Source organism: Tursiops truncatus, chromosome 3 (genome assembly GCF_011762595.2).
Source record: "Tursiops truncatus isolate mTurTru1 chromosome 3, mTurTru1.mat.Y, whole genome shotgun sequence".
Lineage (NCBI taxonomy): Eukaryota > Metazoa > Chordata > Mammalia > Artiodactyla > Delphinidae > Tursiops > Tursiops truncatus.
Window position 1 is genome coordinate 129305740 of NC_047036.1, and position 15261 is coordinate 129321000.

The 15261-nt window shown below is 45.5% G+C and overlaps 1 protein-coding gene across 3 annotated transcripts in view; it reads left to right on the forward strand.

Moving 5' to 3' along the window:
- Positions 1-14596, forward strand: part of GRIA1 (glutamate ionotropic receptor AMPA type subunit 1) — a 304982-nt gene extending 290386 nt beyond the window's left edge. For 2 of the 3 annotated variants that reach the window (XM_019924773.3, XM_019924772.3), the window contains exons 15-16: positions 4031-4165; positions 11689-14596. In XM_019924773.3, the coding sequence (XP_019780332.1) occupies positions 4031-4165; positions 11689-11889 (336 nt within the window). In that variant the 3' untranslated portion in view covers positions 11890-14596. The remainder of the gene's footprint in view (positions 1-4030; positions 4166-11688) is intronic. The other variant, XR_012330926.1, reaches the window with a different exon arrangement.
- The last annotated feature ends 665 nt before the right edge of the window (positions 14597-15261 follow it).

The following is a 15261-nucleotide window of genomic DNA, read 5'->3' on the forward strand; positions in this document are numbered from 1 at the left end:
CCAACCACTGAGTCTCCACTCCCAGGAAATAACCAACCACTCAGGAAAATGGCACCTAAGCCCAAACTACAAGGTTTGGAAAAGCACAAGAGAAAGCCTACTGGAGCAGAAAGGCTAATAGGTAGAAGAAGGGTTGGACTATTCTCATGGCCCTGAAAGGCAAAGTCAGGTTACAGATTCAGCATGGGATGGATTGCAAGAGCCCCTAAAACTTCAGCTGTACACACATCAGAAAATCTGTGGAAGGCAGAGGAAAACAGAAGCTGCAGCCTTTACTTCTTGGGGGTTCAAACTCTCACACCAGGAAGAAAAGAAGGAACGGAAGCATTTGGAGAAAGCTGAAGCTTGGTCCAGATTTAGTAGACCTCATGTGATGGGCAACACCAGTCTCCATAGGAGGGACTGGTCTTATGGCCAAAGACCTTGGCTTCTCCTTAGAACTTCCTACTTACGCCATTAAAAAGCATCAAGTCTCTCTGCCTCAGACCTGGCTCAACCCTGCCCATGAAGATTTAAGCCATCTCTGCATTCTTGGAAGGGATGTTAGCTCAGAAACACAGAGGGAGCCTGGGACAGTCCCCCATTATGTGGGAAGAGCAAGGAAAAATATGAAAAAGAAAAAAATCTCTCTTGCACATGGGGAAGGTGACAAAACAAGACAATAGGTTAAGGGGAACAGATGAAGGGAGGGGCCTCGTCACCATAACAACAAGCCCAACAATTCTGAAAGATGGGATTTTTGTTTTTCTTTGCACCTGTCATTCTTCTCAGTACTGTCACTCTCCCCGCTCCTGGCAGAAGATAAGTTGTGAGTTTTTCACACCCACCAACAAGCTGCCTGGCTCTGGGGAGTGCAGCTGCTAAGGGAGGGGAAGAGAATGGGGTCTCCCAGAGGGTGCTCAGGGAGACCAGGATTCTGTCTTTCGCCTCCCTGGTCAAAGCTGGGAAGCATGTAGCTTCCTCATGAAACATGAACATGGCTGTTTGTACACAAATGTGTCAGAAAGTCCCCTCTTATATGGATACAGAGGAATCAGAGCTCTGGTCCTTAAATAAAAGGAATTTTTGTTCCTGCCCCAGGATACCCATCGTATTCCAACAGAGGTAGTCGAAGAGAGTCAGTCATTAACGGCAGCTCAATGGAAGGCTATGGCCTTGGGCTTCCAGGAGGGTGGGAGGGAGATGCAAGAGGGAGGGGATATGGGGATATATGTATACTATAGCTGATTCACTTTGTTATACAGCAGAAGCTAACACAACATTGTAAAGCAATTATACTCCAATAAAGATGTTTAAAAAAAAAAAAGCCAACGGCGCACATAAGGGAAATTAGAAACCTTGCCTAAATGTAAACTCCTCAACTATGTGAGCTAAGAAGACACCAGGACCAGCCCTTCATTCTAATCCTATCAAATTATGCCAAATTTAGACAGTAGGGCTTCATCTAAGTTTGCTTTCTGACACTGGTGGTGATAGGGCCCAGGTGCTCCCTTGATTCTAGAGGTCTTCCCAGGACCGTGTGAACATAAAGAAGGATCAGTAGCACTGTGTCCTGCAAGAGGTGGCAGTGCCCATACCATCTGGCTGCCCTCTTTGTGTGGCATATGCCATCCCCATGGACCAGAGAGACCTCCTTCAGAAGTGAGGGATGCTCTCCACCTCCAGACACAATCAAATTCTCAGTCATTGGACCTTCCTCCTTCTGCAGATACATAGAATATGCCTCCTACTCTCACTTCCCTATGAAGATCTGACCATACTTCCTTCCAAGATATATTAGAAATGGACATTCCACCTTTTACATTCAGGGAGGCAGATGGCCTCTTAAGGTTTTTTGAAGACAGTAACAAAAAAAAAAAAAGATGCCCACCACTCCCTTATCCTTGAAGACAATCCACAACCAAAGTGAACTTGAAAAGACCATGAGGAAGGAAACAGAAACCACTTTGGTGACCAGGAGGCAAGATGCACTTCAGCTACTGAAAGGCTGATCAGCTGGTGAAGTCAGCGGGACTCAAGCCTTTCCTCCCGGCCTTCTTGTCTACCACCTTCCCCCAGGCCTGCTCCCCATCCATTCTCTCTGAGCTTCACTGTCAACCACTCTTCTCTAAGGTGTGAGCTGATAACATATTAACATGCCTCCCCACCACAAAGAAGAGTTTTATAGGAACTTCTATAAACCGTAAGTCCTCCAAGAACTCTAAAGACTTACTTTCCAGCAGAATTACAGAACTCCCAAACAACGAAGAGGGAGACATTTTGAGCATTCTGAAAAATCAGGCCAAGTGGGAATTTATTTGTTCAGCCAACTCTTGAACCAAGCACCCAACTCATTTTTGCACATTTCCTTTATCAGGCCGTGACACCAGAGGAGGAGAAATTCTACCCCTTTGAATAATCATTTCCACTGCTTCCAAAGCCAGACTATGCCTTGCCAAGCGTAACCCATATTCAAGAACCATCTGCTTTAGCAATACAGGAAGCCACCAGAGGGGTATGCTTTAGATAATCCTACAGCTCTGCTGGCCCAGGCTGCTTCTGGGGAGGGAAGGGATGCTGCTATCTGCCAGCTGCAGTCCCCAAGCTCAGTCCTGCTGAATCCTGTACAATGCACCGAGTAGAACTAGGGCAGAGGCCACTGACTTGGTCAATTACTGGCCCCTTTCCCCACGCCCAGATTCCAATAGGCAGATGTCAGAGGAGTCCCTAGGACGTGACATTTCACCTTTTGCGTGGCTCGCCTACAACCCCACCTGAAAAGGAACACATGGAGAGATGTAAAAGCTTTATCCCACCCAGTGCCACCAACCAACCTCCCAACCATGCCACGTGCCTGTGCCAGCTGAGGCGTGCATTTCATTTTAATTTGATGAGAAATCTGTACCTGAGCAAACAATATAAACAAAGGTGTTCGAGCCACTGTGACATCTGGGGATGAGTATGCTTCTAAGATTTAAAGATGTTCTCTTGCCTGTGTCAAGAGTCTGATTGACCCCACTCTCCCCAATCCATTACCTTCTCCATGACCAGCAGTTTTGTTTGGTTATTCTCACCACCTGGGGAGATGCTGTCCCTCAGTCCCCCAGTTTTGAACCCCACTAGAGGTGACAGAACTCAGGGCTGGTCTCACTAACCGATGACCTTTCTCAGGCTCCACGAAATGAGCTCTGTCCACCTTCTACTGAACATGGACACTTGTCCCCAGGACCCTAGGAATTAAGTACCCTGTTCCACGATCCTGTTCATGCAGAACCAGTGCGAGATCTTTTAGCCCAGGCAACAGAGCTTTCTAAGTTCAGCTACCGAGGCTGCCTCCAGTGTTTTTCAGCAAGCACCTCCACGAGAAAAATGACTCCAATTAAGCATAATTACTAGGATTTAATAGAGCCATTTTTCTATCTCAGTGCCTTTTTTCTATTACAAGCCCCACAGTTTTCTTTTTCCCTCAACTGGGACTCAGCACAGTAAGTTAAAGGTATACATTTGTTGATCTTTATTATACATACAATAACTGTCTTATTAAATTGAATTCAAATGCACATCTAGGAGAAAGTTCATTTTAAGTACCAACTCGCAGAAAAACACTCACAGGCATAAACAATAAGCAAGGCCAGTGCGTTGCGAAGCAGCCACGGGGTTGGGGGGCAGGAACTGAGCTGCAAAGGAAGGGACACAGTTTCCTGAAAGAATGGAGTAAGCGCAAGCGTGCAGATCTTGGTAGAAGCTGCCCCGACTTCTTGTGTCATTTCCCACCCTCAAACGTGCATTGGGGAGGAGGGGAAATCTAACTCTACATTCAATGTAAACAGGGATGCTCGAAAAATTGTTATACACACATATGCTCGCACATGCATACATTTTTTCCTGGGAAACGTTGAACACACTGTCAATAAACACAAAGCCTTTCCAACTATTGTGAATGTTAAAGAGGGTGATGGGGTTGAGTGTATGTGTGTTAAAATGCTGTTTCTTGGATGGTCTCTAGCCCCTTGGCTCACTTGACTCTCCCCCCACCCCCTCCTCTTCCTAGGACAAGACAAGCGCTCTGAGCCTCAGCAATGTGGCCGGCGTGTTCTACATCCTGATCGGAGGACTTGGACTAGCCATGCTGGTTGCCTTAATCGAGTTCTGCTACAAATCGCGTAGCGAATCCAAGCGGATGAAGGTGGCATCGTCTTCCCAGGCCTTTTTCCTAACTTGTTCTGTGATACAGCTGGGTTTTCTGGGAGTCCTTTTACTAAAAAGGGTGGGGAGTGGCAGGAGGTTGAGGTCAACCCGAGGCATGGGATGACAGGAAGCTGTTTTGAGGAAGGTGACAGGGAAAGACACAGCGGTGAGAGAAGAAAGAAGATGGCACGTGTCAGGGTAAACGTAAGGCCTGAGAAAACAAATGCATCAGCCAGAGATGGGGGGCTGAGATGAAAAGTTAGCGGTTAAGTGGGCATTCAAGATAGTGTGAGGCAAGAGTGACTGCTACAAAGGTAGATCCTCCCTGAGGTCACGTTAACTGAAGTGCAGCTCCCAAGATGGGGGCGGGGGGCGGGTTGGTATCCTCCCTCTACAAGGTGGACGATCTTGCCATGCTCGGTGAGGGAGGTCTTTTCTTAGGCACCATATGGTAAGGTGGACTTTGGCAAAGCGGATCATGCCCCCAGAATGGTAAGCACGTTAATTAGATGACCCCAAACTACATCAAATATAGCTGAAGGCAACTAAACTGGAAAAGAGAAGAATTATGCACGAGATGAGAGCTGTCTGTAAAAACAGGAAGATTTTTCAGGGGGGAAAGAAAACATATTAGTTCTGTGGGGTCCCAAAGTATACGACAAGAACTAAGGACTAAAAGCTATGGAGAACAGATATGAACACAGTGAGTGAGATCTACTTTTTCAGAGCTGCCTACCCCACAGTGGGATGGATTAGCCCAATGAGCGGCAAGCAGCTCATCACTGGAGGTCCACACACACAGGCCGAATAATTCCTGACAAGGCTATAGATTCAAGTATCCAAAGGGAGTTTGGATGACATGGCCTTGAAGGCCCCTCACATGTCATCATTTAGTTTCAGTAAGAAAATATTTTTGGAAGGAAGTGTTCTTCATGTGAGCAACACATAAGCAAGACATCAGGAGGAGGAAGAGAGCACTAAGACGCAATCTGTAACCTTCAGCATTTTTAACAAAGAGTGACACAGAAAAACTACCCAGGGAACCAAACTGTGACATAGAGAGGAAGGCCTATAGGGATATCCGGGAGGGAGGAACTAAAGGAGGCTTCTAGGATTCAAACCAACAGAAGTGGAAAGAAGCACAGTCATTCTGAGCAATGAACCCTGGGCTGTTACCTTCACTTGACTAGACTAAGAGGACTCATCGGTAGGATTTGCTCTCCTAGAATCTCATGCTTTCCACCCATGCGCCTTTATGCAGGTCAATCCCTCTCCCTGTCTTCTGTCCCATAGGACCCATTTAAAAGGCAACTTCCCAAGATATAATAACAAGGAATAATTAAGGGATGGTAATGTGATGGTATTCAGCCAGGGAACCTAGGAGCACCTCCATCCTACCCTTGACCAGGTCACTCAAATCCAGGTCCTCTTAGAAAGGACAAAGCACAGCAAAAGCATGGGCCTCAGATCCTAAACGCAGTGTAGACCTCCAAGGAGCTTGGCTGGACACAGCAAAGTCTCCTAGAACCTAAAAAGCTTTCTTTGCCTACTCCATCCCAAACATAAGCCTAAAGACTCTCCTATCTTACCCTCCAAAGTGAGGAAAGTTTACTCCAGAGGCAGCAAGGGGAACAGGAGACGAACTGGGTGAGCACAACTTTTACAACCCTCCAAAACCTTCCCCATGGGCCATGACACAAACCAGTGTCGCAGGATTGGCCCAGTACACATCGTAGGAACTCCCCTAGAACATACTGCAGTGTAGGGTCTAAAGCAAGGCTCTGGCGACTGAATGTCTGACCACAAATCTTGCCTGTTCCTCATGTTAACTGTGTCATCTTGAACAAGGTTCAATAGCTCTCTGATCCTCCTTTTCTATAAAATGGAGCTAGTGGTAGTACAGACCTCATAAAACTGTTGTGGTTTGTATGAAAAAATTGATATAAAGGGCTCTGCAAAATGCTTGGCCCATAGTAAGCCCTCAATAAATAAGAATAACTAGAATTTATAATAATAATATATTATTATTAGTGGCCAGCTACAGCCTCCTTAAGACTTCCCTTTTATAGCCCCTACTTATATGTCCTAGGCTTTTCTAAGCTACAGAGATTGTCAGTTCCTTAAGGTAAGAAGGTGTGTCTGATTTCTCTTTGGGCATCCCACATACGTAGGGTATTAGTAAAAATTAACATGGAATTGTATCTAGAGAAAAGCTCTTGGAGGATGAAGTGAGGCATTGGAAGGAGCTGCTGTTAGGTTAAGCAAACACAAGCATCAAAACAGCCCAGCCTGGAAGCACACACACCACCATCCAAAGTGCTTTTGTTCCCATCTGTTTGTACTCCCAAGATCTGATGAGACCAGGCATCCCCAAGCAGGAAAGCTGGACTTCCGGCCCTTACTATGGGATGACCATGTCCCACTAATCATAGTCAGTGCCAGGTGGTGGTACCAGGGTGGCTAATGACTAAGATCCTCTTAAACCTGTACAATGTTGACCTTCACTGCTGACGTCACAACATTCAGGTAAAGACAAGAATCCTTCTAAGAGGGCACTGAATCACGTCACAACTTCTGGGAGACATTCTCACCCTTCCCTGTCCAAAGAAAATATTGAATTTCTCAGGAGCCAACATCAGGATCTCTTGGAATCATTAATGCAAGGTCTTTCATCACAATCTTCTATAGTTAATTCCATCGGTTGGCATAACTTCTGTCCAACTCACCGAGGCTCCTAATAGAATTATTAATCTTCCACCTGCAAAAAAGATGCTTCTCTGGTCCTCATTAGTTAACCCAACCCTTAATTTTCAAAGCTCCATCAACTTCTGTCTTAGCCAAAGGAGATAAGTGATCACATTCTGCTTGCCTCTCAGACTTTCCAGGTTTGCAGTTCTCTTTATCATTCTGTACTTTGCCTTCTCCAAAGGCAGATTAACTCTTTCCAGAAGTGCAGCCTCCAGCCTCACACAGTGGACCACAATGACAGTGTCCAGGGCCTTCGGCAAGAATCTTCCCTCTTGTTTCTTTCCTTAGTCACAGTATGTGGCCAACTCTTAAGACCTGGAGCCCCTAAACCTAGTTCATGATCAGCCTCCTACTTCTCAAGAGTGTATAAGGAGCCCTTCCCCACTCTGCATGAAAAAGAGAAGAAAGAGGAAGAGGGGGTGGAAGAGAGAAAGAAGGGAAGGAAGGCGAGAGAAGAAAGGAAGGAATAAAGGAAAGATATCTTTTCAGTAACTTCCATGTTCAAAGCACTTTATATAGCACTTTATATACACTTTCATTAACCCTGTTCTTGCAATTCAACAGATGAAGAAATACGGGTTCAGAGAAGCTAAGTAGTTTTTCCAACAAGGTCACGTAAGCTCGGAGCTGGAGGAACAGGAATTAGACCTCCAGCACGGCCCCTGCAAAGCCTGGGCTCTTGGTACCAGCCAAGCTACTTCTCATAAATTTCTCTCTCCTCTCCAACCGCATGGCAACAGATAATTTTTATCACCTACTACCTCCTGTCAAAACCCCGCCCACAGTGCAGAGACAAATAAGATGCAGCCCTTATCCTTAGGTTTGCCTGATCTAGCTGTTGAGGCCATCCATGGGATGTGATCCTTTGCTTGTGCATTACTGAGACCCTTTCCCCTTCGATGTCACATGAGCAGGACACAGAACAAGTGTCACAAGGATGGCGGGAGGGCACCCTGCAGGCAGTCCTTCCACAGAGATAATGGAGCACCACTGCCTGCTAGGCATTGCTCAGCGCTGGGGACACAGTCAGGAACAAACAGGCACAACTTCTGATTTCAGGAAGCTGAGAATTTAATTGGAAGACAGAAACAAGCAAATACGTATATGTTCAATGAGTGTTTGAAGAAAAAGGTCCATGCTCTCAAGTCCTGATCGGGGAATGGAGTGTGGGGCAGGACAGACAGGCTTCCCTGAGAAACTGATGTTTAACAGACTTGAAACAGGAAAAGAATTGACCAGGGGAAGATAATTGCTACCAAAGGATGCACAAGTATCACAGAGCCAAAGACCAGAACTCTTGCCCAGAAATGAGTGGAAAGCCAGGGAGACCGGGCACAGGAAGACTGAGGGAAAAGGAGAGCATGGGAGAGTTGGGGACTCAGAGAGGGACTTCAGGCGACCACAACATTTCAGTATAATTGAAACTGTCATACAGTAGCAGAAATATAAAACCCAATACATATTCCAAATTGAATAAAGTCTCAGATGCCCTGTCCCTCCCCTCTGTCCAGGAAAACAGACAGGAACCTGAGCCCTTAGTTGATATTAAGGACAACCAGGGTGTTTATTATTCACCACCTTGCTCCCCCAAAGAAATAATCCCCAGCCACTCCCACCCCCAGGAGAGCCTACTGACTTTTCATAATTGTAGTGGCTGTGCTGACACCGGCTGTGTGGAAACCACACATTGAGGCTTTGCACACTTCCCTGCAATTAACGCACAGCTGAGTGACGTGGTCAGGCGGAGGAGGGGGGCAACCTCCACAGCAGGCGGTCCCTCTGGCTCTCAGCACACATGCTAGGATGAGGTCATCACCCAGGGCTGAGCTTTTATTAGGCTGTTCTATGACATGCAGAGGCTGGGCAGACTTTTCTTAGAAAAGCAAGTAGCTGAGAAGTTAGGACATAATCACTGCTGGAGAAATGAGTCTCTGAAGCACCAACCTGGGGGACTTTGAGGTTGGACTTTTCACTCACCCTTTTTCTCCCTATCAGTTTCAAAAACAACTTATAAGGATGAACTTAAAGAATGGCTGGTATGTCAAGGATGGACAGGAGAGAACCTCAGCTCCTAGAGGCAAGGGGAGAAATGACATCAGCTTACGACTGGTTAGCTACAGGGGGGGGAGGAGGACACACAGTCAGGAGGTCATCCACTTTGACCCTAGGTCACAGATAACTGTAACTTGAAACAAGTCCTCAGTTTCTCTATAAAGTGAAATCAACTCCATCAGTGTATTTCCACCTTGTTTGCATATTAAAATCACCTGGGGAGTTTTTAAAACTCCAGATGTCCAGGCCACACACCATACCTATTAAGTCAGCATCCCTGGGGTAGGTCTCAGGCATCAGTGCTTTTTTTCCCCAGAACTCCCCAGATGATACCAACGTGTGGCCAAGTTTGAGAACTAGTGAAATAGTCATTTCTAGCAGTGCTTCCCACGCCAAAGTTTTGACTCTATTCCTCCCTTCTCCTGAGATTAGAAAGAAAACCAGTAAGTAGGTAATCCCCACCATCAATGTCAGTATGGAGTCAGTGACCTCTGAGAATCCTTCACCTTCCTTGAAAACCAATTCTCAATGACATGAACTTGGAGGGTTTTAGCTACATGCCTGGCTAAATTACCTCAGATTTTGATAGGCACCAATAGATTATGACACCAGCCTTCTCCTTTACGGTGAATTTGTCCAGTACCACCAACTTCCATGGAATATTACGGAAATAGGTGAGACCTTTTGAGAAACAAAGCCCAGGGTGATCTGTGTGAACTTTAAACTTTTTTTTTTAATTAAAGGGGTGTGGCAAAGGAAAATCAGAAGATAGACATTCCAAGGTAATCCATAGAAGGTTCCACACTGCCCACACACAAAAATAAGTCGTTATTTTCTTTTCAACATTTTAAAAGTGAGAATAAGTAACCATGGATTCATCATGTTTTCTTTTCACATTTCCCCCATAGAGCATCACAGTGGTGTTTATGGGACCCTGACTTAGAAGAATGCTATCCAGGTCACACTTCCTCTTCAGTGAAGGACAACCAGGCAGAATGTAAATTAATCACATCCAGGAGTCTGAAGAGGAGACAGAACCCATGTGGGTGGAGCATCATATGGGGCAGATCTGTCTGAATCATGGATTTTTTAAAAGAAAGAATATTTTAAAACACTGTCAGATCTGCCAGTAATAAGAGGATCCTCCCAGCATAGTATAGCAGAAAGAGTAACAATTGGGTCAAAACTGCCCTGCTTACATCCGTGAGGCCACAGCAGGTTGACTGATTTCTCTGATCACTAGAATCACGCCAATGTGCAAAAGAGGAAGCCATCAACTTTTTGAGAATGGCCCTATGTGTTCGGCTTTTCTTAGACAAATTCAAGGATATCTATGGGGCCTCTAACAACATGCTAGACACGCTGGCAGGTAGCTAAGGATTGAGAAGACACGGCCCTTGCCCTTCTCCAGACATTTGGTTCTCTTAAAGAAGACAGAAGTTACATACCTGAAGCAGAATCATTGCGAGCAAATATATAATGCATGAGTACTGGCAGGGGTAGGGGGCAGGACTTGCTGGGGCAGTCTAAGACAACTTCAAGGAGGTAGGAATAAACTGAGTCTTGAAGGATGGGTAGGCTGATCTTAGAGAAAGAAACCTCTCAACTCACATACCCCTCAACTCATTCTCCTTTGTGTTGATTCCCACCAAGAAACTAAGCCCTACCTCAAAATTTCTATAGGTATCTTTCAACGGGAAGTTGGAAGTGATAGGAAGAGGGTTTAAATTTCATGTATGAAGTTTCTTTCTCGAAAGGATCTTGGAACAGAACACTTCCTCTTGTCTAATAGGATATGGTTCTAATTACAGACTGTGGTCTCGAGCATTCTCTCTAACTCATCTGATCCTGGGGTGATCACTGGAGTTCTTTTCACATCTAGAATTCCAACACTCTAGAAGTCACAAGCTTTCACAAATCAGTAGCACTGATCTGATGTGTCGGTTTAGAAGGACAGGTTACATGTGCTGATGGGAAGCAGATGACGTGCAGATATTGATCTTTGGAATTCATTCTCACTTTCTTTAGCACATGCTTCTTTCCAATTACATTATGCTGACTGTATTATTCAAACAAGTCCGACATTCCCTTAACACATACTGCTAGAGGTAGGATAGCATTTTTCTCTGGTCAGAGGTAGTTTTAAATTTTCAGCTAACAGTGATACACCCTCAATTTTCTGTTAACATTTCAACTCATTTTTCATGCAGTATAGTACCATTCTTGCTAATAAAATCAGTAGGTGCATAGATAATTACATTTTGACAAACATGGAGATTTAAAAGGTCTAGAGAGATAAGGAAACAAGCACAAGGTCACACAACTAGCTGATGTCAGAACCAGGGCTAAAACCCAAGTTTCCTAAACCCCATTTCTAGAGTCTTCTACTTGGTCGTGTTGCTATGTTTATTATCATCAATACTACCATGGATCTGTTGTACCTTTAGAAATCACAGAAGAACAGGAAAGGATCTTAGAGATCACCCAATCCAGCACACCTTACTAAACCAAGAGCACGTGAGGTCCAGAGAGGGGATCAGACTTGTCCAGAGCCACAAAACAGTTTTGCGGGTTCGAGGGAAGTCAAGACTAGCATTACACATTTGGAAAAAAGTTGGACGGGGAGGAGAGTGGGGTGACATTTTAAGTCCAGTGTTGACTCATTCTCCTTGCCAATCACTGCCAAGGACCTGGGGAAGAACCCCCGGTCCTCCTGAAAAGGGTTTCTGTTTGATCCCACAGCAATCCATCAACGAAGCCATACGGACATCGACACTCCCCCGAAACAGCGGGGCAGGAGCCAGCGGTGGCGGCAGTGGAGAGAACGGCCGGGTGGTCAGCCATGACTTCCCCAAGTCCATGCAATCAATCCCCTGCATGAGCCACAGTTCAGGGATGCCCTTGGGAGCCACCGGATTGTAACTGGAGCGGACGGAGACCCCTTGGGGAGTATGCCCAGGCTCCCCCAGTTCCATCCCAAACCCTTCAGTGCCAAAAACAACAAAATGAAATGCCACCGCCACCAACCACCATGACCACAAGGAGGATGATTCAACAGATTTTCCTGAAGAATTGAGAAAACATTTTGCGGCCCCTTTTCCTTTTCTGATGTTCTTTCACCCTTTTCCTTTTGCTAAGTGAGGATGACAAATAACACTGTACTGCAATAAGGGGAGAATAACCCTGTTACATAGAGCCTGTGTCTCTGAACGTGGAGTCACTGGCGCACTAATGAGGAAGCTGTCCTGTTTTCTTTGAATTTGGTTATTCATGCGTCTTAGTGTGTGCACTATATATTTTTTCGTATTAATATCCATGGTTTGCAGGTTCTGTTAGGCCCCTTCCTTTTCCTTCTTACTCCCAACTCCCTACCCATCCCACTTTAGTTTAGTTTTTAGTTTAGTTTTCAGATTGGAGATTCAAGATTCGTTCCACCTGACAAGCAAGCAAAAGGAAAAAAGCAATTTTCAAACGAATTCATCATGGGAGCTCTCCAGATTCCCCTCCACACCTCGGCCCCAAGCCGTGGGTGGAGACCGATGCTGTTGCAGGAGTGGGCTGCCTCCCACACACAGGGCACTGCCTAGGCACTGATTTAGTTGAGAACACGTATGAAGCAACTCAGACCCAGGGTGGCGGAGAAGGTAAAGGCAGGTGTGCAGTCAGAAGAGGACTCGTGAAGTTACTACCAGAGGCTCAGATAAAGCTTCTTTGAATGTGTAACAGCCATCTCATAGGCCTTAGGTGGAACAGTGTGCTTCTTCAGAGTCAAGCTCAGCCACAAGGACTGTGTCCTTCTGCTACGCTCAAGCCCTAAAGGCACTCTGGTGGCTGAAGGGCAACTGGCCTCCTGAACCACGTAGAGCCTTGAGAAGAGCTGACATCCAGGGAGATAGCACCCCTGATTCTCACCTGTCATTTGCTTGACATCTGAGCAGGAACCCCATTGTAGAACAGACCCTCTCTTCAGAGCATCTGATGTGGTGGGGGGGGGGGGGGCGGAAATGTTATACAAGCTAAATGCAAAAGAAAGCTGATAGAAGAACTTTGGAAGAGGAAGCTTCATCAAAGTCCACAAGCAATAGAACCTTCCACGGTGTGCCCTGTCCTACGACTGAGAGACCAAGTATGAAACTTAGAGTTTTGGTGACCTAGGAAACTTGACTTTTTATGTCCATATAAAAGTGGTGTTTTAGCAGGTAGCCAGATGACCTCCTGTCATCTTTAGAAAGTAAAATGTCCCAGGCTGAATGATTTGAAGGAGGATAGGGAGATGGAATACATTGATAATAACACTGTGGGGGGGGGAACCTTAAGATTCCTGACCCCAACTTCTCACCCAAGGAGGCCAACCTTCCCCCTGGCTAAGAAAGAATGAGGACGTTGTATTCCAATGACCAGAATCAACAGGCCCATGTTTGTGACTACAACCTGAATGAAAACAAGATTGGAGAAGTGACAGGGTTTATGGAGAGAAATCCAGGCTGACTACAACTATGGCTGGGGTCTTGGGGAGGTGTGTCCAGGCACATAGCTGTCGTGGAGATCCCAGCTCTCATTCTTGGTGCGATCGGCTTCCAGCTCTCCAGCAGCCACTCTCCTGGGTGCATGATTCAGTGCGTGCCATGTGTCATCAGCTCTCATTGATCACCATATTCTGGCTTTTTCCCTTACTCCCCACTTCTATCCAGTCTCTCTGCTACGGGTTATCATTAGCAATTGACAAACGAAAGGTTTTGGAGCCTACCTACAAGTGGAGGCAGCATGACTGGCTTCATCTGTGGATTCTCTCTGTGGACACCCACCATCTCTATGTCTCTTCCATCCTCCTTTCATCAGCCATAGCAAAGAACCATCAAACTCTTTGCCCTTTCAACTCAAGTGTTGTTGTTCAGTCTCTCACGTGTCAATGTGGGCATGGTACGTGAAGCAGGACCCTCAGGATGGATGGTCACTTTTTGCTACTGCCAGCTGGTGTCCTCCCCATCCCTTGATCTCTCACCAGATCCTTCCCAACCCTTAACCTACCACTGCAGAATCTGATATGAGCCACCATTAGGAAGTCTGCGTTTTGGAGGAGTTGGAAATAACCCTCTACCATCAACTTGCTTCAAAGACCTTTTGCCTTTGGCCTGGTAAGATGCCTCTTCAGCCAGTGAGCTCGCCAGTAACATGATCTGATAGGAAGAGACCACCAATGCTAGAAATGAGGGTCTATGCTATGTGGGGGTCCAAGATTCCAGCAGAAGATGTTTTTCATCGATGGAGGGGTGATGGGGAAAACAAAAGTAAGAAAAAAGTTAACTTGTATTATGTATTTTTACTACACTTTTCTTAAAAATAGAGCAATGGGAAAACTCTGAAAGAGACTGACATTTTTCTCAACAGGAATCCATACTTAACAGTTCTGGCTTTCATTAAATTTTGCTCTTTGGTACCTGGGCCTTTTATTTAACATCTCTATTTGTTTTAACTCTCTTGGCAGATGTGTGAAAGGATTTTTGCTTGATCAAACACTAAATATTTTTCTTGGTTCCTGTTTTTCTTTCAAATAACCAGGTTTTTTTTTCTTTTGGTATTTGCATAAAATGAAAATATCACCAAGAATTAAATCACTGTGGATCCATTATCTACTTTTCATATTTGTCCATTCCATTTTTGTGCCATTTCTGAAGCCAGAGCTCTAAACTGTTATTTTCTTCTTGCTAAGCCTAAGTTCAGTGCATTTTTAATGGTGACCAGTACTCCTGACTCACAAACAGCTCTTCAAACAAGTCATTTCAGATGAACTAGATCATTGTGAGTTATTCATCCAAGTAAGATAACAGCAACAAAAAGACAGAATGGTATTGGTTTGCAAGGGCCATGGTTCCAATTGCATAAGGAACAGGGTTCGACTTGCAGTGGTCACGGTACCCCTAGGGAACTGGATGGCTCACAGGGGATGTCTTCCAGACATCCCCAAGTTGGAGTCCAGGTATATTTGTGATGTGCAGGTCACAACCAAAACCAAATCTAGACCAGCCTTATAAATAGATAATCTTGGCCCTCAGACCACATGAGCCCCCCTTCCTGCCTGAAATCTATTCTTCCACTCATTTGCTGACACTTAAATACCAGTGATTAAGAACGGCTTCAAGTGCTTTCTTTCCCACAGGACTCTGCACATTAGCAGGGGTCAGAGGTCTCAAATAACAGTGGCACTTCAGGCAGCGACTGCCATGGTTTAAAAGGGCTGGGGGAAGGGAAAGAAGCTAGCAGACTTGTGTGAAGCTCCGGTCACTGTTCAGACCC